Source organism: Nicotiana tomentosiformis, chromosome 6 (genome assembly GCF_000390325.3).
Source record: "Nicotiana tomentosiformis chromosome 6, ASM39032v3, whole genome shotgun sequence".
NCBI classification, from domain to species: Eukaryota; Viridiplantae; Streptophyta; class Magnoliopsida; order Solanales; family Solanaceae; genus Nicotiana; species Nicotiana tomentosiformis.
This window is the reverse complement of record NC_090817.1, coordinates 32,034,437-32,058,825: the sequence shown is the minus strand read 5'-3', so window position 1 is coordinate 32,058,825 and position 24,389 is coordinate 32,034,437. Positions and strand designations below refer to the sequence as shown.

Sequence of the window (24,389 nt, the reverse complement as noted above, 5' to 3'; positions counted from 1 at the left end):
GGTTAACCGAAACCCATACCCAATATTGTAGATCCGCCCCTGGCAGAAACAAAGAGTGAGAGGCTCCGACTCATTTCTTTTTCTTCCTTTCCTGTGTTGTGTCATTAGCTAGCAGCAGTTAGGCTTAAAAGCATAGTATAGGTACTGTGAATAACGTAGCAACTAAATACCATTTCATAGCTCTCCCACAATTAAACATCTTGAAGATCAAGCATGTGAACAGAACTTCAGGCTATAAATCGCCAACTGGTATTGTCTCCTCACTATGTAGATGCATACACCAATTTTACTGATAGAGTCCAGCACGAGACACTTTTTTACTGGTTCTTGTTCTATACTTTCTGTCCCATTTTTTTTTTTTTTTTTGGGGGGGGGGGGGGGGGTTTTCGATGAGCCGCTTTCGTCTTCTTTCTTCCTTCTTTACCACAAAAAATCCTCCACAAATAGGGTAAACTTTCTTTTGGTAGTAATTTTGAATGAGCAAGTTGATTTTCCACCTATTTTTAAGATACTATTTGGCCATTTCATAAAAAGGACATCAGTGTCGCCTTGTGTTTATTAAGAAAGATTATGCAAGATATTGCTGAGGTTAAACACCAAGTACACACGTGATTCTTGTAATCCAATAGTTACAACTTGTTCAAGGCGATCATTCTGTTAATGAGACTGGTTAGCAGTTTCCGTTCAACTTCTGCATAAATCACATCATCTTTCCAAATTTGTAATCATAATTTTCCAGAAAGCTTCTCCATTATTTATTTTCTTTCAAGACTATAAAGGAGAAGTCCATAACCACATTTGGTCCTCGACTACAGCAAGATGTACCATCATTGACCTCTGAGAAACAATAGTAGCTGGCAACAGTGACAGTCAACAACACAGCAGTTTTCTCAGAGTAGCTGCTCCTATCAAGATGAAGATAATAGGACTATATACCATATAACTGAGAAGTTTGCAGGGATAGAAAAGGAAAGAACAGTCTTTGTGCCAATTTTAACTTACTGCTTGAGCAAATAGCTTCTACAAATTACAACAGTAAAATGGCCAGTACAGTACATATGTCGACCAACAGTAAAAGATGTTTCAGGATCTATGGAGTTTTGCAAACAGAACAAATCATCTAAACTACTAGTAATATTTACACTTAATTCTGTGTCTGCTTTCGCATAAAAGTTAGTCGGTATTCTTTTCCCAAGCTCTTTCAGTATGACGGTAACTCAATAAATACAAGCGATATCTTGTCAAAGCCAACGTGCTGGCCTGTAAAGCATTCAACAAGCATTGGAAAAACATCTCTTGTACAAATACCTTAAACCACAGCAAGATAGTTGCCCATCGAAATCCTTGTCAACAACTTAGCGGCCTGTAATATTTTGGAGGCATAGATGGGCACTTTTCATTCATATGGGGGTATATATCCATTGTATTGTATCCAGGCAGTTCCATCCGGTACTTCCCTCGAATTTGGCAGAAAGGGAGCTTCACTGTGTCATCCGCATTGCACCACTTAGGCAACTGATTTGGATCGTCTTCAAAAAACTTGAGTGAGTAAGCATCCTTTATCTGCACTTAAGAACAAGTGACAACTTAAGACACACTACCTCCTGAAACCATGGAATTGTTTTTAATTAAATCTGCCTTTGGTGGCGGGGGATTTGGCAGACTCCTAACAGTTTATTAATACCTCAATGGAATTCAATATAAGACTATATGCCTTTTTGAGTGAGATGCACCAAAATGGTCGACAGAGACTAAAACATAGTCAAAGAAACATCTTCAAAAATAGATAAAAACTACTTCTCCAGCCTACTCTATATTTCCTATTTCACCTCTTCACATATTCTATTGAATAGGTTGAAGCACTTTCTTTCACTAATTGTTGATGCAAGAGTACTTATACGTGCGTGTGCGCAAACAGAAGTAGGTCCAAGATAGAAAATAGACAAGGTTTTGATAGCATAAAGGTTGACCCTTTGCTAGCTAGTTGGTAATAAAATATTGCAGTAGTAAAGGCATGGGAGAAATTATTTTTGTAAAGTAAACCATGTAAATTTTTTGGTATAACCCAAGCACAAAAATAAAACAGCTGACACAGGAAGTAACTAAAATGGCATGGACTAACCAAAATATATACTTGGTAGGCATATGTGAATAGTAGGACAGGATAAGCAAAAGATACTTCACTAGTGCTATGTGCCTATGCCCAAGGATTAAAAAGAAAAAATACTAGTTTCAGATTCAACCAATTAATGCACCACAGTGCTAAGGCAAACAACAATTCAACCAATTAATGCACCACAGTGCTAAGGCAAACAACAATTCAACCAATTAATGCACCACAGTGCTAAGGCAAACAACTGAAAGGCAAACCATCCTGCCCCTGAAAATGGAACTTCAAAATCCATCTAACGAACTCACCGTGAATTCTGTAACCTGGATCGAACCTGCAAATGGACCAAATAATCCTGCTTCCTTATACATTTCAAGAATAAAAGCAACACAAGATGTTGATTTCCCATCAGTATAAACCCAGTCATCCTGTTCTGGGATAGTCAACAATTTGGCAAAGGATGACCCACGCTTTTCAACTTCAACAAGAATATCTGGAAGATCAAGGCCCTGCATGCACAGCAAAATCAATTCCTCATTCAGCATTTAGTTGTGAATCTTATCAGATGTACGGCGCAAGCCTATACTCACTTGGCTTTTTGCTTGAGAATTTTGACAGTACAATTTTAACCAAACAATAGTGCAATTCCAGGGTAAACTATAGTTACGCCATTGAGCTTAGTTATTCAATGGAAGCACGTATTATCTTAGGTGAAAAGCTTTCAATAAATAGAGGCGGTTCACTAATTTGATAAAATAGATATGACCTGAGTTCCAAGTCGCTTGTTTAAGGCTTCATTCCACATGTTAGCAGCATATGCAGGCTGCAATTGATTCCAAACAGTCATGACAGAAGCAACCTGTACCAACCAACATATATCAACAGCAAATTAAAGCTAGTGAAATTTCACAAATGCAACAAATTGAAGAGGCATAAAGCAATCCAGTAGCACTATTTGAAGTACAAATGCTAAGCACCAACATTATCCACTTTATATTCGAAGTTCGTCATTTTTCTGCATTCCCCTCAATACCGATGTCCTCTCTTTCCAAGCCTCCCACTCTGTCCTCATCATCAATCTTCTTTCATACATCTCAAAAGTAATTAAACGTGCTGGCATCATCATATGAAATCTTGATGTTCTTGCACAAAGACACATCAGCATAATTGTGCACAATTTTACATTTTCAACCCCCGCTGACCGCAATGGTTTCTTTTAGCAATTCAAGTCGGATTATATTTCCAAGAAATCAACTTGACATCAATTCTCTACCAAATTGATATGCCATGAACCTTTTGATGGACTTTAAGCTATCACAAGTAATAAACCTCTCACTCTCTGCTCAAGTACACATGCATACTATGTGGAGTTATATTAAAAACTTGATTCGTAATAAAATGTTTCAGCAATCAAATGCAGCTCCATGAGAATTCGCAGATAACATTATACTAAAATTCAACTGAAAATGACATCATCTTGTAAAAGTCAACATACTTTCAACACATCAAAACCTGACCAGCTATTTTGAGACCCAATAAGAAATTGGAAAACAATTTTATTTGGGTGTAATTTACAATAGTCCTTTGGTATTCAATTTTTTTGATGAACTTTCGTAACCCCCTCCCCCCCCCCCCCGGGATGCTTTTTACATGTTGATACTTTGAGGCATCGAACAACAAAGTATTTTATCCTTAGCCAAGCATTGGAACATTACCCACTATCTTTTCAGACCACAATTCTTTTTCATAACACGTGTGTCTTTTCAGAATATTTTTCTTTTTTGGCTTTCTTTTCCGACACTTTTGCATCACACCCTTTCATAGGCCTCAATTTCTAGGTTCAACTGATTTTTAAATGGGCTATCATCCATGATTTTACTCTCTTCACAATTGCTAATCGAAGGCTTCTAACCACACAAGTCTAGTCTCAAACTATTGGACTTAGTGCTTAAGATTTCCTAGACTTTAGGCAAATTCAAATGGTTTGGTTTAGGCTCATACATCATAGAAGCTCGACAATCACTTTTACTTCAAGACTAAGTAAGCATGTGTTTCATAGCGTCATGGTGACTTATTTAGCACATAAGGACTGTTTTTCTTCTTATTCTTACTCTAAAATCTTAACTAAAAACCTCGAATAAATGCTGATCACTTATTTCAGTTCACACGTCTAGAATCTCAAATGCACCAGGCAAAAATAATCTTTATCTGAAGAAGATAGCTCAACACTTGAGCCAAAGCAGAATTTGATTAAAGTGGCAAATGCAAAGAATTAAAAACTAAAAGGATTATTATGTTGTTATGGAAAAACTTCAAGGTAATAAAGCAAAAACAATATTGGCGTACCAGATGAGCATCCAAGGGAGAGGGGTAATTTCCGTCAAGTGTGTCTATCCAGCTAAATATTAAGTTGTGGAAACCATAAGGTTTGCCGACCATGCTTCGTGCATATTCCCAAGCAGCAGTCTCATTAAACTTGGCGCGGAGATCAGGATGCAAAGGGAGCAATGCAATATGTGGATTGGAATCATCTTTTGTCAGCTCAAATTCCCACCATTCCTCCCATGGTAAAATAGCAATTATATCTTCTCCCTGAAAGTAGATACACAAACAAGTTGGTCCGTAATTTAATATAATCATGTTAATATCCATGCTTAAGAGTTTTCTTATTTGGTTCAACCCCAGCTCCAGGGGCGGAGCCAATGCGTTGATTATAGGTTCGGCCAAACCCAGTAACTTTGATTCGAAACTTGTATTAGTCTTAAAGATTCATTGAATATATACAAATTATTAAAAGAACTCAAATCCTGAACTCATAAGCTTCAAATCTTAGCTCTGTCTCTACCCACCTCCAACCTTCCCCGGGAGTTTGGTTCAACCACTACCTGACACTATCCCAATCACACAATTTCGAAACCAAGTTATGACTACTTCATCTGATGAAAGATGGTGCAAACTTTGTAATGGGGTCACGTCATTTTGATATGATAGCAATACAACATAGTAACCGAACTCAGCACTATCACATAGTTTTACCAATGCTTAAAGTTGTATACTCTGTATATGCATCACTAGACAGACCACAACCTAAAACCACCCCATACTACCTCCGCCTGAAGTTATTCAACTTGATTTGGAGTATCGAGTAATGTCTATTGAACCTGCATCAAGGTGCTTATTTTCACAAGCTATAGAATCAATTGATCTTTTAAAATCTAACAAGCCATATCTCCAAGATATTTATTCTTAACCGCTAAAGCTATAGGAATGAATGACTGCTAACTACACCTTAAAGATATTCCAACAAGTAAAAGAAAGGAGAAAAATAGTAGCAACGAAGAGTTGAATTCTAGCTATGTTGTAATATTTAAACTCAAAAATTGTTATAAAATAAAAGCTAGCGAGTAAGAAGCTACAGAGAAAAGAAAAAGGTTTAAACTCTTAAAGATGTCCTCTTTTTTCCTTTACCTCCGTGACATAATTTATTTTTTCTCCCAACTATTCTTTAAACATACCGACTCTCTCAAACCCAGTTATGTTAACTCAGTAATGTTTGATGGAAATACACTAATATCATTGCATCTCATGTGGGAAAAGCTCAAAAACACAAAAAATGAAGAGGAGCATTTATCCATCTTCAACTTAATGAACCCCATAATCTGAATGCATGGCACAGTTAATATGTGAAATTAAAGATGCAATAAAGAAAGAAGCCTATAAAATTTAAAATAAGTGCTTCTGTAAAAGGAAGGCATAATCATTCACCTTACTGCAGCGTATAAAAAAGTCAAAGATATTATCTTAAACAAGAGACTGTAACTTCTCTCAGAGCTACCAACCCACAAACCATGATAAATCATAAACAACCGCACATGCTGACAACAATCAGATAGACATAAGTGGATTTATTTTAGAAATATATAAAAAGGGATACTTTCGTCTCTTTCCAGTATCTGACCAATACCTCTGTTGTTGAAGTGGTTTTTGGTGCATGTAACATAAAAGCCCGGGGAACCAGATTATTCTAAAATCAGCCTTTGCTCCCAATGAAAAAAGAACCATCATGTGAATAACAAAAAAAAAACTGTTTAAAAGTACCTTATCATTCTCGTTTCCAGATTCTCCAACCCACAGCTTTCCTTCAGCATCCCTCAAGCAAACAGCAGAATGGCCAGCATAAGCTCCTGTTACCCATTTCTCTAACGTCTCAAAACCACCCCAGCGACCTCTAATTTTTGATATTGCAAGAAAATCTCCAGAATGTATGTCTTCAGTGGTAAGGTTGCTGACCCATGGTTGAGGACGTTGGTCAAATGAAGCACCCATATGTTTCTTTAGAAATCCAATATTTGAGTTTTCACCCCATCCGGTGTTTGTGAACAAAGGGAAAACATCCCATAATGCTGAAAGGGTTCCTAACATTCCTGCTTGCATAAGGAAAATTGAGACGCCTTTACGTTTCACCTGTTCCAATTTGCATTTTAGAGTCTAACAACTTGATGCTAATGGCCATGTAGTTTAATTTACGAAATGATCGCAACTCACATATTCTAGCTCAGCTTGAGACTCCCACTCCTTGATTTCAAGAGTATGTTCACGTGATAAAACGTAGTAATCCCATGTCACGCGATATGGGGTCGCAAGGATGTAAAGGTCCATACATGTATAACTGTGTGCATTGCTGACCTGCGTAATAATAGGAGAGATTATTAATTAATGAAAAAATACAACAATCCCTTCGGACCATGAACATTCATTATTTAATCAATACATTATTTAATCTTTAAATTAAAATTACTCCCTCCTCCCTTTCGTTTTGTACGGTAGTAATAGACTGTGCATGGAGTTTAAGAAAGATAATAAGATTTTTGGCACATATAAAACGTACCATTAGAACTTGTGGTGTTAAACATGTCATGACATTCATATGGCTACGAGTGCACGCCATAAAGGGAAAAGTGGCAAAGGTGTTATTCTTTTTTGGAACATACTAAAAAAGAAAGAGCGATATAAAATGACAATGTATACTTAGTCAACATATATAGAGGAGGGGACCAAAGATATGAGAAGCTCAAGAGTACTAATATATGAGGAACTGCAGCTATTGAAGTATAGACGGCCAAAACTTCTTAACTAATATTTTGGAAACTGATCCAGTGCAGCTCTTAATAGATTTTGAAGATCACGCAACTGAAGAGAGTGCCACAACAGACACATAACATGTCCCAAACTTATTAACAACTGTAGTACAAGAGTTGTTTAGCATCAGAAGGAGACGACTTAAATTTCAAGCAATAAATTTCTTAGCCTCAACTAGTTTTATATCAAGGGAGGTTGAAGCAACATCAAACGTGAAAAGTGAAAGAAAAAAGAAGAAGCAATGAAATATGTTAGAACTTTAAGAGCAACGAGAAAATATGCAAGCTTTAATGAAAAAAGGGCAAAAATATAGAAAAATTTAAAATATATATATGTAATAACTATATATACAAACAACAATTATTTGGAAATAAGAATTGAAAAAATTATAATTAGCCAAAGATAGTTATTTTTTAGTGTTTTATAACGTACATCTTAGCGGCTTAGTGGCTAAAGCGCTGCCTAAGCAAGGCGAAGTACTCAGTCTATTTTGTACCTAGCTTGAAGGCTTAAACGCAGCTCAAACCAGCCTTCGACAACTCTGTCAATGTCGGGCAAACCATTACCATCCGAAGCAGCCTAGTTTAAGACACAAAGGCACGAGTAGCATTAGAGACCACCACTCTAAATTCCTTGAACGCAACACCTGACAATAACACATCTCCAACCCGATGTCATAACTAATCACTTCAACATCAATCATAATTCAGTGGGGAGAAATGACTACCTAAACATCCAATACCTCTAAAAGAATGCAACTGCTGGATACTCAACTGCAGGAGACCACCCTAAGTGACCAAGTTGAAGCCATCTACTACAGCCATGGCCAACTAAAAAGCCTTTTTATCCTCAACAATAGCAAGATTATAGAAGACAGGAGGGCAAACAGACAGAGAAACAACAAAGACAGAAAAAAACAACACAAGGCAAGCACATATGTTCACTGTGATCCCTTTTTTCCTATGTTTGTATATATTTCATTTACTTTCAATTTGTTTAGGCTACCTTTTTAAGAATATTATTTGACTTGATATTCAAAGTTTTGCGGCCTTCGCTCGGATCTATCAGTCACACACGATTCGACCTACATCCATCAGACCGAGCTTGATCCAATCCAAAAATGAGTCTAGGCTTTCCTCAACATCAGTTCCTTTAGCGGTTCAAGATCCATCCAAGTTGCTAACACTAGTGTATATATGTAACATACCAAAATGTTTTAGACCTCTCTCGTCTTTTGGCTAAGATCATTTTACGTCCCGAAATGTTTTTGTTAGTCCCATTCAATATTTACTGACCGATACAAAATCTTTAAATAACTTCAGCTAGAAACACTGATATTTGCATCTTCTCTAAGCTCAAAATATTTACTACCATAAACGAAAATGCTAACCAAGAATACAAGATAACATAAATTAATGCAAAGAATGGCATTTTAGGCATGACAGTTCTACAGCAGAAATTAAAACAATAGTGTTATATACAAAGGCGGACCCAGGATTACAGAAAGACGGGTGCACCACAGTATGCTAATCACTAGCGATAAAATTCGGTGTGCAACTCTTTGAAAACTTAATATTATGATGACTTACCATTCAAATATAAATAAAAAGAAGTTATAAAGAAAAAGAAAGCACTGAACAAAGAGAGATTTCTTCGCAAAATGGATGCTATGGGAAGGGAAGGTGTTTGATTAAGTATGATTAGTATTTTAATAAATGAAAAAGAGGCCAATGATCAAAAGGGCGTCCAAACTTTAAATTATCAAAATTTAGTAAAGAAATCAAGATTATGGGCATATTAATAGTCAAATAACTGAACAAGGGTTTCAAACTCTCAATTGTCATTGCCGAGTCAGAGTCAAAGTGATTGTTGAAGAAGACAGTTGTAGAAGAATTCTAATTTTTCTATTTGTGGTGCGATATGTTGCAATTTGAGACTTTTAATTTTAAGGTAGAGATTTGAAAAAGAATAAAACTAATTAAGTTGACTATTATGTATATTAATACTAAGCTATAGTTGAATTCAAAAAGAAGATAAAAGTTAAAAATAAAGCAATTTGCAGAGTATTAACTATTAAGTATAAAAACTGTTATATTCCAAGAACTAAAACAAAAAGGAGAAAAGGCTGAAGTAGGGTTTCGAACCCTCGTCATCCAGCCAATGAGCGAATTTAATTGTCCAACACAACCACTTCTCCATCAGCATTTCTCTGTTTGGGGGCACAACTCAAATATTTATTGGGTCCCATATATATGGACAGATATATATAACATATATATACAGTATTTTTGCCGAGACTAACGGGGTCCCGTGACCCCTCAACCCACAACGTAGGTCCGCCCCGGGTTATATATAGATAAAAGTCAATTTTTACAGGTTCATACATATTGACAAGTCCATATAGCAAAGAATGAAGCTTAACTCCCACCTAGTTTTCCATCTTTCTCACAACCAAAGCAAGAGATATCTAGCAGCAAAAGAGATTCAAGAAAAAAAAAATTGCAAGGGTTCTTCATAATAACTAAATCTGCAAATTACCAGACCATATTTCCAATAAATATTAACTCAAAAGGTACCCACAAGGCAGAAGAAATATAGCAAATAAGTTCAAGTTCATCAAAATAATGAAACTAAAATCTCTGAACAGGCTAAACTAAAAAACCAAAGCAGAAGTCCAACTCCAAACTACCCAGAAACACTAGAGAATATTCATGGCAAAAACCTCCTAAAACCAAAACTTCTACTCCCTTCTTCCCAATCTATGTGATGTTATTTCCTTTTTCGTTTGTCCCAAACAAAAATGACAGCCTTCTAATATTTAAAAATAATTTGACTTTAAACTTTTCATCTTAACTAATGAGATTGTTTTATACCCACACAAATAATTTATTTTAGACCACAAGCTTAAAAAAACATTTTTCCCAGTTTTAAACTTCATCAAACATCAATTGAGTAAGTAATTGATAAGCTGAAACATCAAAATAAAAGGAAAAAATAACTGCCCCTTCCAAGAAAGTTGCAAAAAAACAGATTTTTGAGGGGAAAAAAAGAACCTTGATATGGACGGTGCCACCGCCAAACTGACTTCCAGTTTTATTGTGAAGCTCCAACCAAGCAGTATTCTTGTAAAAGCAAGCACCTTTCCACTCAAGGGTACTATTGTTTGATATTGAAGCAGCCCCCACAAAAGAGGGCAACAGGTCTACAGCACTATAGAGGGAGTTAACAATAGGCCATGACACTTTTCCAGGTAACAGTGGCAGAACATCCTTTAGATGAAATAGTGATTTTGACCCATGTATTTGCAATGGAAAGAAACAGGAAAAAATCAAGACACTGAAAAAAAATTGGGTCTTCAAGAAAACCGCCATGGCTGTGTTCTGTGGAAGCTAGGTAGGGGGTTTGGACTTTGGTGGGGTCAAGATGGTTAATAAAGAAATGGGTTGCCACAGAATCAAGTTACTATCATTTAATATAACTTCAGAATCAACAGAAATTGAATTTTGCAGACGGTCTATTTGATTACTTAGTTCCATATGGTTATTGATGTTTTCAAGAAAGAGTCGGTTTTTAGTTCCGTGAAGTTATCAACTTTTGCCCCTTTCTTCCCTTTTCGGCTGTATTTTCATAAATTAGGAAATTGGTTTCTAATTTTAAGCTACGTCCACGCGAGAGCTATTGCTGACATCCTCAGACACTTTTGTTGTTGTGAACTGAATTGTCCAATATTTTTGTACTTGTTACTATCTTTGTCTTAGCAAGTACTCCAAATAAAAAAAAAGTTATTTATTCGTGAAACTCCAAAACATTGCATTAAAAAAAGTTATTTATTCGTGAAACTCCAAAACATTGCATTAAAAAAAGTTATTTATTCGTGAAACTCCAAAACATTGCATTGTAGTTGTAAATGTGCTGGTTGGTTTTGTTGCAAGAAACGTCTCTGTCAATTGTCATTACTATAATCTATAATCTCCGATTAAGGAGGAGAGCAATTCCGATCTTTAATTGGATTAGCTGGATTTCCTTTTAATCAATTTTATATGAATTTGGAATATCCAAGTGATCGTATTAGGACAGTAGATGGCCGTTGACTTTGGGTTGTGCTCGAAGGAAGTTGACTGATTTACACAAATAGCCATTTTTGCGGCCTTGTATTTTGAAATGGGAAGCTTACACAAATGTCCCAAATAAGTCTCAACTTACCAACTTCTAACCATTAGTCATAGACTTATCAAAACTAGTCAAACACATATAAAAATTAAAAAACCAAATAAATAAGGCTCTTTTTCTCAAAGAATCACATGCAAAAATCTCCTTCTATATTTTTAAACGTGATTAGCAACATTAGATGCAAGACGAAAAGGAAATTTCATGGATGAGGTAGCAAATAAGGTGATGAAATACAAAAAAAAAATACAATATTTCAAAAATCTAAGCGAAAAAGGAACTTTTTCAATGGGTATAGTTGAAATTCATTGAAAACATATAGATAAGTCAGTATATAAAATTTGAGGAAGATTGGAGGTGATTTGGACTGATTTTGTATCAAAATTCGTAATTAAATTGAGTTCAAAAAATTCTTCTGCGACACATGTATCAAACATGTATCACGCATGTATCTCACACACAGGTATACATGTGATACATAATTGATACAAATATGATACATATGTGATACACAAATGATACACAGTGTGATACACATATCATTTTTTTCATGTTCAGTTTTTACTTCGAATTTTCAATTCAAACCACCTCAAAACATCACCAAATCATCCCAAAACTGAGATTCAAGTTACTTAAGATGTACCCAATCTATTCTAATAACACCCAGAAAGCAAAAATTTGAAAATTAGACCCATGGTTATAAAGTTTGAAAGGATATTGATTTGCAAATGGTCAATTTTATTATACCCCTAATTAGTTCTATATGGTTATTGATTTTCTTTTGTTAGTTCCAAAGAGTCATTTTTAGTTCCGGGAAGTGATCAACTTTGCCCCTTTTGTCCTCTTTTGGCTAATTAAAGGATAAAATAGTCTTTGGAGTTCGATAAAATTCTCATAAATTTGAGTAGTTGAATTTTTAATTTGCAATTCCTAGGTTACCTCCACGTCATAGTGCTCTGTCCTTTGTGAACTGAATTTTCTGATGTTCTTATATTCTGTCATTTTCTTCTTAGCAAAGCAAAATACACGCGAAAAGGCCAAATCGTATATTTTCCACGAAAACAATTGGCTTTTTAATTTATTTTTTGATGTTTGGTAAATCAGGAAAAAATATTGTCTCAAGAGCATCTATATATAATCTAGTCATCTCCACAAAATATTATGGGATGAGGAGTTGGGGTGGGTGGGTGGGGTGATCGAGGTAGGGGTTGGGCTGGGATGTTGGAGGTAGAAATGTGAAAGGTTAATTATGAAACTTGATTCTCTACTCTCATTTGGGAAATCATTTTCCTGAATTTTAAGGAACTAGTTTTTCTATAAACTAAAATAAAAAAGTATTTTGGAAATTTGACCAACTTAGGAAATTGAGAAAAATATTTTCCTCCATACCAAACACAACCAAAGTGAGTAGTTTTCTTTTCTTATCAAAAGATAAATCCTGCCCCTCCAGTATTAGGAAAAATCAAAAGATTCATATTTTTTTTTTTATTAAAAAAAAAAACAAATGTTATTCTTAATTGCAATGGAACTAAATACATTTCTTATTATTTGAAGAATGAAATTGTCACAAGATGCCAAGATGGCATCACTTTTGTTGGAGCTCGTAATAGGACAAAAATGTTAACGTAATATAGATGATGTAGATAGTCCAAGTTTTGGGATAAGCCAAACTTGATAGACAGAACTTTCTGCAGTTGCGTCTAGCATATTACAATTGTGGTTACGTTATATCCTTGAAACGTTGAAGCAAGAAGATTAACTTCAGCAAAGGGCCTAAATAACCAAAATCTACTGAGATAAGTAATGGTCTTTGAAGATAGTCGAAGCAATAGAAAACAAAGAAAATATATGAGAAAATTGTTAAATTACATTATCATCCTTTACCTTTTCATCTAGTAGTACTTTCTATAGCTTTATGTCTAGCCTTTTTACTTTCTTCTCGTCTTTTCATTATATACTTTTCTCACGTTTCTAAGTTTTGCATAGCTCACCTTCGTTTTCGTTTTCGTTTTCGTGATAGACCATATCTATATCTCTATATTTATAACTCTATCAACAAATTCATAGCTATATATATATATACTTGCTCATGTTTGGGGCTAGTCACCTTGATAAAACTATCTAATACATCCAAAAATGATTGTTTCCTTTGACAAGACGTAACAATGCCAAAGAAAATGAGCAGTGATCACTTAGGGCTCTTCTCATGCTCTTATTTCTAGATTCTTAGAAGGACTATATGGTTGTTGATCTTAATCATCGACTTCCTTTCATGCTCGTGTTTCAACTAGCATTAAATTACGACCAGAAACTAAGTATAGTAATATTTACGTTTATGTTGTTGAAAGAGTTACTTGAGGAGTAAAATTTCGGATAAGTAAAGCAGATGAATTTTATTTCGGCAGGCAATCTACGTGCATCTATTATTTCACGAGAGAATCAAACATATTGAGATTGATTTTCACTTATAAATATGACAAAACAATTGGAGTTTATATGCCAGTTTTGTTAGCACAATGATCAATTGACAAACTCATTCACCAAAAGCAATTTAGGGACCATGTTTGTATTTATATGTGGTTTGTATATTCCAACTTGAGGTGGAGTATACCATATGACCAAATTAATTAGTACCATTACAGGAGAGTATTCTCTAATTCTCCATATGATAATATAGAATATTCTATATTTAGTTTAAGGATAATTAGATTACTTGCTTTATTAGGTGTTAAGTATAGATTAATAATATATTGTGCGTGTCTTAATACTTTTACAGAAAGAGCTCCTCTTTTGTATCGCATTGGCCAAGTACACTTTGATAGAAAATTAGCAGTAATTCAACAAAAAGACAAGAGAATCCTCAAAACAGAGAAATGAACTTTTTTTACTAGAAGGGAATGACAAGAATGTCATGCAAAGGAAACAATCGTTGGCACCCACTGAAATATATTACTTTACTTAAGAAAATAGAAAGTAGTACTCCCTATATGCCTACAAGAATGGGTTTGAATATAAAGCTCGATGCATCTAGTTACATATATTCTTCTTTTTTTTAATTTTTTTTAATTAATTTATGTAGTGAGAAACTAAATAAAAATTAAAAAGTATAGAAATAATTTTTATATTAAAAACAATTGGGAAATGTTTTTTTTTATTTAAAATTGTAGTAAAAATCAACTATTTGACTTAACAAATAATAATAGCGCTAAATAAATAGGAAGAGTTGGATATACAAATAAAAGGAATCAAATATTGTAATCGTTTTTGTATTTAGTGATGAAATGAGGTGAAAATAAACTGAGCCGAATTAACCTATTGGTTTTTTCTTAGATGCCTTTTTCCTTTTATTTTCTTTAAACAACAAATTCAAAATGGCACCAATTATCCTTCATTACAAGGCATATTATGTACTTTTTGGTCCTTTTGTTCAATTTGACAGCAAAACATTCTCTTTCAACTAGAAAGTATTTGGCATGGTAGTTCCCGTCTTTATGTGAAGTTAAAGGGGATATGTAATCCCTCACCTGAAAGTTTGAGGGTTAAATCCAACTGTCAAAATAATACTCTGATATAAAACTTCTGGATGCCCAAATCAACCTGTAGTTTCATCCCTAATCCTAAAATTGATGTTTGATATTACAGATGTAAATAAGCAGAAGAGAGTAGCAAAAAACTACTAGACTATGAGTATTCATACAACAAGAACTACGTCTTGATCCCAAGCAAGTTATGGTCAGCTATATATATCCTCAATAACCATGTGGCTCCATTTAAGCACATCTCAGACTAACACGAGTATCCATCTATCATAAATAAGAAAAAAATTCCTTTGTTGTATAAGCTGTTACCTGCCACGTATGTTTTGTGAATTATGCTGATATACCAGTAGCTTCCTTTGGTATCAAAAAGAGGAAGGCTACTGGGATGAAAGTGCAGAGGACCTGAATACCAATGCCTAAGAAGAGATTGTCGAAAGACCCCGAAGAGATGTTTAGCACTGAAGCCAGCCCTGCTCCAACAAAAGATCCCACTGTCGTTCCTAAGTTGTTTATCGACATGAATAATGCAAACAAAGTCCCTTCAATGCCCGGAGGACAAAGTTGTCCTGATAAGATGAGAAAGGGCATGAACCTGCAACAGGAAGAAAATACTTCAAATGCTTTGTGACAAATATGGAACAACAAATACTCATGTTTTATACTTAACAGATGTTAGCTGCTTCAGATGTTCTATAACAACTTTTAACAAGAGCATATATAAGAAAACTATTGTACATACTTGAATTGATTGATGCCATCAGAAAGAGCAGACCCAAAAAGCACTGTAAACTTGTCCGATATACCAAAATAAACATTAGCTCGAGAAACCAGAACCATATCTAGAACAGTCAAAAGGGCCACACCTACTTGAGTAAACCTGCATAAATTATAAATAGGAAAATAAAGTGATTTGATAATCTAAGTCAATATTCCTTCACATCACATGTACAAGTCAAAGATCTACTTACATGAGAATATATCGCAACCTCATCTTTTTTAAATAGCGATTGTAAGTCAAGGTCCCGATCATGAGGCCCAACCATCCAAGAACACGTGCTGTTCCAAGGAAAGATGCATCTAATTTTAAGAACTCTGTCTGATAGTAGAACATAACAGTCGAGAGATTTGGAACTGTCACGTGAGCCAAAAAGAACCAAGCCATTGGTCTGGATTCCAAGGAACAATTAGCAAGAGGATAACCACCGTAACATCAGTTAATTAAGAGAAGGTAAAATAGAAATGGTATTATAATAAAAAAGACAAGAAGATGGGAGACTACTGAAGAATTCACAACCTCCCATGAGGTCCCAACTGACATATTGAAACATGGAAGCATGAAATTCAATGAATGGAAGCACCAAAAAAAAAAAGAAAACCTTGGCCAGTGATTTAATCTGTTGGAAGTAACGCTGCCACTTGGATCTTTCTTAAGAAATTGTAATACAAGGCCAATACTGTAACTGATGAAAGTGTTTTTGGAATTGCAGTTTCATTGTTCCAACTTAAGGCGATGCGAGTCCATTTTTATGCTAATGAAAGCAATCCCTTCACAAGTCTATTACCTCTTCCAATATGGTATAAAGATAGAAAGAAATGGCATCACCAAGAAAGATTGAAAAAGAAGGTAGAGAAAGATTTTCAAGACCTAGGCCCCATCGTATCATATATATACACTGAAGCACGTAGTGTTCTAGCAGAAGCTCCAAAAGGAAAAAAGATTGATTCGTGACTATTCATTATAAAGCATCAAGAGAAAAAGAAATATTAAACTCTCGCACAAGTTACCTTAAAATGGCTGGCTGGCGGAAAGCCCTAAATAATGTGTAGGTGGCCATTTTCAGAGATTGATACCATTGAGACAATGATGATCCGGTTTTGTCAGGAGCCTGAAGTTTATTTATTGGAGTTGGTGCCCTTTTTGAATTTTTCTGGCTCTTCTTTCTCCTCAAAGTACTAATTTTCGATTTTTCACTAGAGAACTTATCTTCTTCTTCAATACTTCCAATCGTCATTTCAGAACCATTAGATGCAGAACCATCAGGGAGTGCTTTACCTTGTACAGAACCCTCCTCAACCAAACCACACGAAAAGAGCTGTAAAGCAGGTAAGACGGAGAAAAGGAGGAATATCCGATCTATCTGTAAATTGACTAATGCATATCCTCCCAGCAAACTCCCACAGATTCCTCCGAATGCCATAGCCAGCCATGATATTGACTGAAGATCTCCAGCAAATGATGCCCTGCTGACAAGTAATGCTAAATTAAAACAAAATCATGCCTTTCACGCTCAACGAAATTAATCTAAATATTTTCGGTGCAAGTTGCACATGACAGCGTCTAAACCTGTAGAATTTGCATGTAAAATAAAATAAGACTTTAACAATTAGGTGACAATTAACAAATCAAACTTCACATAAACCCAGGCATCTGTCGTAAAAAATGAAAGCAAAGCCCTTTTTACAACTATATTTAACCATGAACTGAATAGACAAGTCATATCCATGGTACAACCTGCTATTTGATCTGACTAATTTGACATTTACTTTTGTTGTATGGTCAAAGGCTTAGTTTTGGTCCAGATATATTTTAAAATTACGTGTTTTTGCAGCTACTTAAAATTATCCAATTCGAACAGCCCTTCTAATTAGAATGACAGAAAAAGTCCCATGTAGAAGAACATACCGCTCAAATCTTACCGCCTCAGCGATCATTGCATCAATTACGACATCAGCCATTGCAGAGCCCAGGTTCTGCACTGTCAAAAGAATCATGAGTTCTATCCTCGTATTTCTCAGGAAAGCACTTAACCCTAAAATTAGCCATGGCAACAGCGAGAGCAAAGTTGCAAGTGTAAGGTAGGGGACTCTTTTCCTTCCTCTGATTGGGAAACAATCAGATAATATCCTGCAAACAGCATATTGAATAAGGTCTTGATGGTGCAGAAGAGCAAAAAATGAACAATTTTCCTGACATGGTTTCATGAGAAAACAACAAAAACGAGCTTAGATGAGTCTAAGTCATGAACTGCACACCACCAGTTATTGACCATACAACAACTACGCCTCAGTTATGGACCATCTTATAATAAATCTATTGTTTAATGACAATTTCCATGATTTAAGAAAATTCTATCTGGCTTAGCCATATTCTTAGGTTTCCACAATAAGATGCTACCATATGTTAGAAATTGATCCGATGATGTTTATTAAAACTCCAAGAAACTGTCAAAAAAATTGTCACAGCCTTTTTCTTTATATGTTAATTCTAGAACATATCAAAATGCCACCTAAAAGAGAACATTGTTCTTAATATTCATTTCACATTGATCTACAGCTCCTATTGTTTCCGGTACTGCAAATTCGAGCTGCAATCAGATGGAAGGAAACCAAACATCTTAACAAACTTTTTCTTTTGATTTGTACACCTGGCACTTGAATGTTTTAGATTAATTGACCAAATCTATAGGATTCATTAAATTCAATAGAATCTGATATTCAGCTCAAGCCTAGTTCTACTTAACATTAAACATTTACAAGTAAGTTGAGCCTGCTAGGCAGTAGAAAAAGCTAATTAAGTGCCCCTGGTCCGCTTACAAAAGCACAGAGGTGATTTTTTTTTTTTTTGAAAAGGTAATAAGATTTCATTAATGAAGAGCATAAATACCCGTATACTAGAATTATACGAAAAAATAGAGAAACCTCACAAGAAAATATGGTTCTCTACGAAAAATATACCGAATCTTCTATGCTTAAAGGAATCTCATGAGTGCACCAAGAAGTCCACAAGTCTTCTATTTAACCCCAAGGGCCTAATAATCATGGACACTAGCCACAATGTGATGGAATGAGATAAAGTGTCTTCGAACTATGCCACCAGGTACTATATGTACTGGGAGAGGCACTTACTGCCCAAATCAGGTATCCAACTCTTTGATTTGAATATGATGTAAAAAATGAGGTCAGATACATGAAGAAAGGGGGAGCAGAGGACTTAAAGGGATGGGGTAGGGAAGACAATAAGGAACTGCACTGCCTATTTCCTTTCTTTTTCTTCTCGGGGGGGGGGGGGGTGTACAACTTGTCTATTTCATTTATCTTATCGCTTATTATTTGTCAATTATGTTTGCGCTCCTTAAAGTTTTGGAAATCATAGTTCAACATAAGATATTAAAAGAAAAAAAGAAGATAATCATCAATTAGTATATACATAATTATCCTGGCTCATGGACCTATAGGTAAAATTCTATGTTTCTAAAGCTCAAAAACTAACGTTAAACATCTAATATTAACTCAATTCAAGAACGACGATCTACCAAATCAGATTGAACTCATCCAAATTTGCTCTGAAGGGTTGTTTAGCTTAATTTGTTTCAGTTCTATGCTTGAGAATTGTTATATTTATTTAGACAATACTGAACAAGATTAAACACACAGCAAGGACACCATTTTCTATTCACAAGTATGCATTACAGAAGCTCACAAGAGGTTGAGTGTGCAAGATAGATAAATACCCATATAAAGGTTTTATGCTCCATGGAAAGAATGCTATCGAAGTGATAAATTGGGAGGCTGATGGAGATAACTTCAAGTTGTCTTTCAACTGATATGAAACTGCTGTCCAAACAAAAGATCTGAAACCCTGCTCCCAGAAATAGAGAATAGTGTTAATTATACCCAAGGGATTTCAAAAAGGAATATAAACATAATAGGCATCCAATAAAAACCTACAAAATGCATTTAAGAGATGCTCAAATGGACAACAAAAGTGTACAGGGAACCAAGAGATTATATGACCACTCACTGTTTATTTTTTTTCGTTTTTTTTGTTTCAAGTTCACTTTCCTGCACCTCTGCAATTAATTCAAGGAACAGCAGAGCAACACTGTATGCTCTCTCTTTTAAAATAAAAAGGCTCCCAAAATACTCTAATAGAGTAAGAGGGGCATCATAGAAGACAAGCTAGAGAAAACCTTAAGGGTAGTTTGTTCAAGTACTAGTTATGCAGGAATTTTAACGGAAGGAGTGTTTATGCAGTGAACGATAATGTAGGTATAATCTTGCAGTGAATAATAATACAAAGAATGTAATGTAGGGATTACCTACTTTAAGAGCATTTCTATCTTTAAATACTTTTATCCACGTATTGCTAATATACATAATCTTATTTCCACATTTTATCCCGCATAAAGAAAAACATAATTCCTGCATAAGCTATGCCAGTATTAAGCTTAATGCTACCAACCAAGTAATGCATTACTTATGTGGCCAACCAAAACTGCATTACTTATCAAATATTTAATTTTTTCTTATAGAGCCAACTAAACATAGTATTACTTGATGGGTGATCTTATGTAGAGATTATTTTGCTAATAAACCAAAGGATCCCTAAGATATTTCATTGAGGTAAACAGTCAAGATAACTTATATTAAAGGAAAAATTTTAATTGCAAGATAAGAGAACAATCTTGTTGTTCATTATGCATAATTTTGCCCAAGCTGTGTAAGACTTCGTTCAAGCAACTAAAAAGAAGGCAACAAGGTGAAATTACATCCCTTGTGGGTAGCAGCATATTGAGTCCAAGATTTTAATATAGTTTTCTAGGTATGATCTTTGCATCTTGCAACAGCTTGTCCCACATCTGGTCCTGTAACGTATTTTACCAAACTTCTGATGAGGAGTTTCTCTTTATGTTCAATTGCCTAGGGTTAAATTCAATCTTTTAATTTCTTGCAGTCAATGTGCTTTTGGGAGTTCCTGCTCCTCTCCCACTCCACCACTTGACTACATATCTATGGAAAGAAAAAGCATAAAGCTTTGATATTTGCTAAACAGACAGCATAATTGCTAGTTTTCAGTTACAACTAAACTGCAATTTCCCCATTTCAATCCTCTAAATCTTTTACTAAGGACCCGTTTGGCCATGAGTTTTGCCAAAATAAATTTGGAATTTATTTGGCAAACACATGTTTGGCCATAGATTTTTCCCACATTTTGGCAAAATCCCAAATCCCAAAATCACCTCAATTGCTGATTTTGGGCCAAAACTTGACCACTACATTTTTAAATTTTTTTAAATATTACCCCAAACTTTTATAGTTTGTAAAAGAGCCCACATTTAAATAATCACCTCAATTTCTGCTCTTGTTCCTTCTTCTTTCTTTGTATATGTTCTCGAAAGAAACTGAGATTGATATCTACTCTGAGGAAACTGTGACTACCCACTTGCAATTTGTCTTGCAAAAACATGGTTTAGCTGACGAAAAATTTTCACCAGCAGTGCCTTTTTTGCTTAACCCCAGCTTTCGCAAGATATTCATTCATATGACCGAAAAAAATCAAGTCAAATGGTTTTAACGACTTAAAGAAAAATTGAGCTAACTGTTATTTTCATTTTGTTATGTTGTACTCTAATGCATGAAACACTGATGCTAATTATTTTAGTTGTACGTTGTGGTGTAGGCATGATTGTAATCTGAGTAATGACTTCCTATGTGTAATATGAGTAATGACTTCCTATGTGTAATCTGAGTAATGAAGGTTATGTATATACAAGATATCAAGTTTGTTTGTTTGGTACTATTGGGTATTTGTGATAGTTTTTGGAACTTGTGGGTATAAGTCATGTTTCATGTTTTTTCAAATAAAAAGTGAAATATGTTTTGAAAAATCATGTCCAAACACATTTTCATCTTCAAATCAAACTTCACCCAAATCAGAATTTTCAAAACAAATTTGGGAATCTATGGCCAAACACTAGCTAAATCTACTCTTAAGTCAGATCTTTGGACTGGAGTAAAGTACTTTCGAGTTGCTCTTGGCCGAAAGGCCTCCTTCTGGCTCTGCATGCACTGCTTGGATCAATTAGATTGTGATCTTATGATTCAAAAGCACTATACAACTGTATTTACCTTAACCACAGAAAAGTTACAATGCAGTTATACCCAAAATGAGATCAAGCCTCTTTTTTAGCCTGTAACCACCAGAATATACAAGTCTTCTAATAAATTAGTTTAGCCCCATGTAAGAGGCCATGCCTAAATTATCCGGAAGAATATATTTTGAAAGAGACACTAAATGAGTAAGGTTTTTTTTTTGTTTGACTTAGTTTGAAAGAGATATCAAATCGGTGCAGATACGTTTTATGTGAAAAGTAAACATAAGTTTAATTGGCGCCTGATGATTACTTTTGATGGCAAAGGTAGGAAAAGTTGTTAAAGGAGCTTATACAGAAAAAAGTAGCTTAATAACCTTGAAGCCTTGCTAACCAAAGTTCTTGTAACGGGCATTTTCAAGCTGCAAAAAGAACTAGTCTAGATGTTAAGATAAGCATGGAACCTAATACATTAACAACTACGCAACAACCCCAAACTAGTTAACTCTGCTATATAAAACTCGATATCTATTAAGCTCCATTTAGCTCGTTTCATTTCACCACTCACGCACGGAGCCTGATGCAATAAGAAATTCGCAGAACACACAACAACAACATAGGCCTCAGTCCCGAAAAAGTTCAGTTGACTTTATTATTTCAAATAACCGATAAATCTCAAAGGGCCAATGGCTCACAGTTCGAAACTCGAGTATAATGGACAAACTTGTGACGTGCGCACCTAACCCACACATCACAAGGTGCGCTCTTACACCTAGACCAGAGCCCAGGGCAAGTTGGGTCGACTAGATGAATCCTTACCGATCATGTTTCTCCATTTAAACTCGTCCCAGAACACGCAACTCAAAAACAAAATTGAACTTTGACATAGAACAATTTAAAAGTAGACAAGCTAAAATTCATCGTAAAACCCAGAAACTCCGCCCGTTAAAACATAAAAAAGACCCTCTGAGCCCCAAATGCTGAAAATTGCTAACTGTTGTCTAGAAATGAAAAGAGAATTTCTATATAATGTAGGAAACCATCACTAGGATAAATTAAAAAAAATAGAAAAAGGTAAAAAAAAAAAGTTGGGGGGGAATGGAGAAAGAGAGAACCTGGGTGAAGTAAATAAGGCAAACAAGCCAGAGAAAGGAAGCCCCAAAAGCAGTGCGTAACTGCTTCAACCAACCCATCATTTTTGGGATCACTCAGTCACAAACAAAATGCCTCTTCCCAATCGATGAATAAATTTGATTGACTCTTTTTTTTCTTCTTCTCCAGTCGTTCCTTTTTTGACTGGGAAATGGGGATGCCCAGATTACATGGATCCACTCAACTTCTTTTACGATTGGAAGGAATTTAATAAATTAAGTAATGTTTCTAACGTTGCAAAACTGCTCCATTTGTTAATTTAAATCTAACGTGTTCATTACTCAAGCATATTTCGTCTTCTTTTTCATCGTTTTTCCTCTTTGCCTTCGTCAAGTCCACAATGGACCAGCGCACGCGTTAATTTATTTTTTAGGTGACAGTTAAAACTCCATTTCCACAAAATTATATAGATGAGTTACGTAAATATACTTTAATTTATTTATTTATTATTTATTTCAGTTAAATTGGTATACATCTTCATATTAGATTCTTTTCTACGACCAAACACGTATAAAGATTTTAGGTACTATACTTAGGTAACTTCAAGAATGGGACAATGACATTGTCTGCACTAATTGATCAATCACCTATGTTTCAATTACAAGCTAGTAATTAGGTAATTATGTGGTTATGTGAATTTTCTAACGTTTTATTTGGGGGGGGGGGGGGGGGGGGTGAAAATCCAAGCATATTTTATTCTAATGCTCAATAAATTGTCTTAAGACAAATTACACTACTAGAAATCAGGTGATTTTCGTCCGAGGTTTTCCGATCGAAATCGGTCGGAAATAAGAATATTTGGTCGCAAAAGTCAACAAAAATTTTCTGACAGCAAAAAAATAAAAATTCCGACAGATTTCGGTTGGAAATTGGTCAAATATTTGGTCATACTTATATATAATGTACAAAAATAATTATTTATTAAAACTTTACCAAATTTTCGACCGAATTCGGTCGAAAATTGGTCAAATGCTTGTATATAATGTACAAAAATAATTATTTATTAAAATATTTCCAAATTTCCGACCGAAATCGGTCGAAAAGTTTGAAATAATTAATTTTTGTCTCCCTCCTCACACCCAAATCAACTCTTGTCTCCTTCCTCACCTAAAATCAAAGCCTCAACTGCTTCCTCCGCCGGCTGCTACCACTGCTTCCTTCGCCGGCCACCACCACCCACTGCTTTTACCACCCAAAATCAAACCCTCTCTCTTCTCTTTCAAGGTTAGTTTTCTACATTTTTTTAATTTAAGTAATTTTAATTCTTCTATTGTATAAACTGGGATTTAGTTAATGATTAATTAGATTTAGGGTTTATCCGAAACAGTGGTACTGTTTTGTCACGACCCAAAATTTCTCACCGACGGGACCGTGATAGCGCCTAATATTTCACTTGCTAGGCAGAGAAGA

The 24,389-nt window shown here is 35.0% G+C and overlaps 2 protein-coding genes across 2 annotated transcripts; both read right to left on the bottom strand.

Annotated features, from left to right (window-relative positions):
- Window positions 1–981: 981 nt before the first annotated feature.
- Window positions 982–10,820, bottom strand: LOC104095030 (uncharacterized). Its single transcript, XM_009601069.4, has 7 exons — window positions 10,303–10,820; window positions 6,656–6,796; window positions 6,209–6,574; window positions 4,457–4,702; window positions 2,877–2,969; window positions 2,419–2,619; window positions 982–1,563 (listed from the first exon to the last, which is right to left on the bottom strand). Exons 1-7 carry the CDS (start codon window positions 10,618–10,620, stop codon window positions 1,348–1,350), a joined length of 1,581 nt encoding a protein of 526 aa, XP_009599364.1. The 5' UTR covers window positions 10,621–10,820; the 3' UTR covers window positions 982–1,347.
- A 4,146-nt stretch (window positions 10,821–14,966) lies between these two features.
- On the bottom strand, window positions 14,967–23,320 carry LOC104095029 (probable folate-biopterin transporter 4). The gene is made up of 7 exons (XM_009601068.4): window positions 22,943–23,320; window positions 19,467–19,594; window positions 17,639–17,860; window positions 16,741–17,196; window positions 15,924–16,121; window positions 15,695–15,832; window positions 14,967–15,547 (listed from the first exon to the last, which is right to left on the bottom strand). Exons 1-7 carry the CDS (start codon window positions 23,021–23,023, stop codon window positions 15,286–15,288), a joined length of 1,485 nt encoding a protein of 494 aa, XP_009599363.1. The 5' UTR covers window positions 23,024–23,320; the 3' UTR covers window positions 14,967–15,285.
- Window positions 23,321–24,389: the final 1,069 nt, after the last annotated feature.

Coding starts and splice junctions, on each gene's coding strand:
- LOC104095030 (XM_009601069.4), bottom strand. CDS start 10,620: ATGGCGGTTTTCTTGAAGACCCAATTTTTTTTCAGTGTCTTGATTTTT. Junction 2,620..2,876: donor ACAAGCGACTTGGAACTCAG/GTCATATCTATT, acceptor CTGTGCATGCAG/GGCCTTGATCTTCCAGATAT. Junction 1,564..2,418: donor TCCAGGTTACAGAATTCACG/GTGAGTTCGTTA, acceptor TCTTAAGTGCAG/ATAAAGGATGCTTACTCACT.
- LOC104095029 (XM_009601068.4), bottom strand. CDS start 23,023: ATGATGGGTTGGTTGAAGCAGTTACGCACTGCTTTTGGGGCTTCCTTT. Junction 16,122..16,740: donor CGCCAGCCAGCCATTTTAAG/GTAACTTGTGCG, acceptor CTTGGAATCCAG/ACCAATGGCTTGGTTCTTTT. Junction 15,548..15,694: donor GATGGCATCAATCAATTCAA/GTATGTACAATA, acceptor TTCCTGTTGCAG/GTTCATGCCCTTTCTCATCT.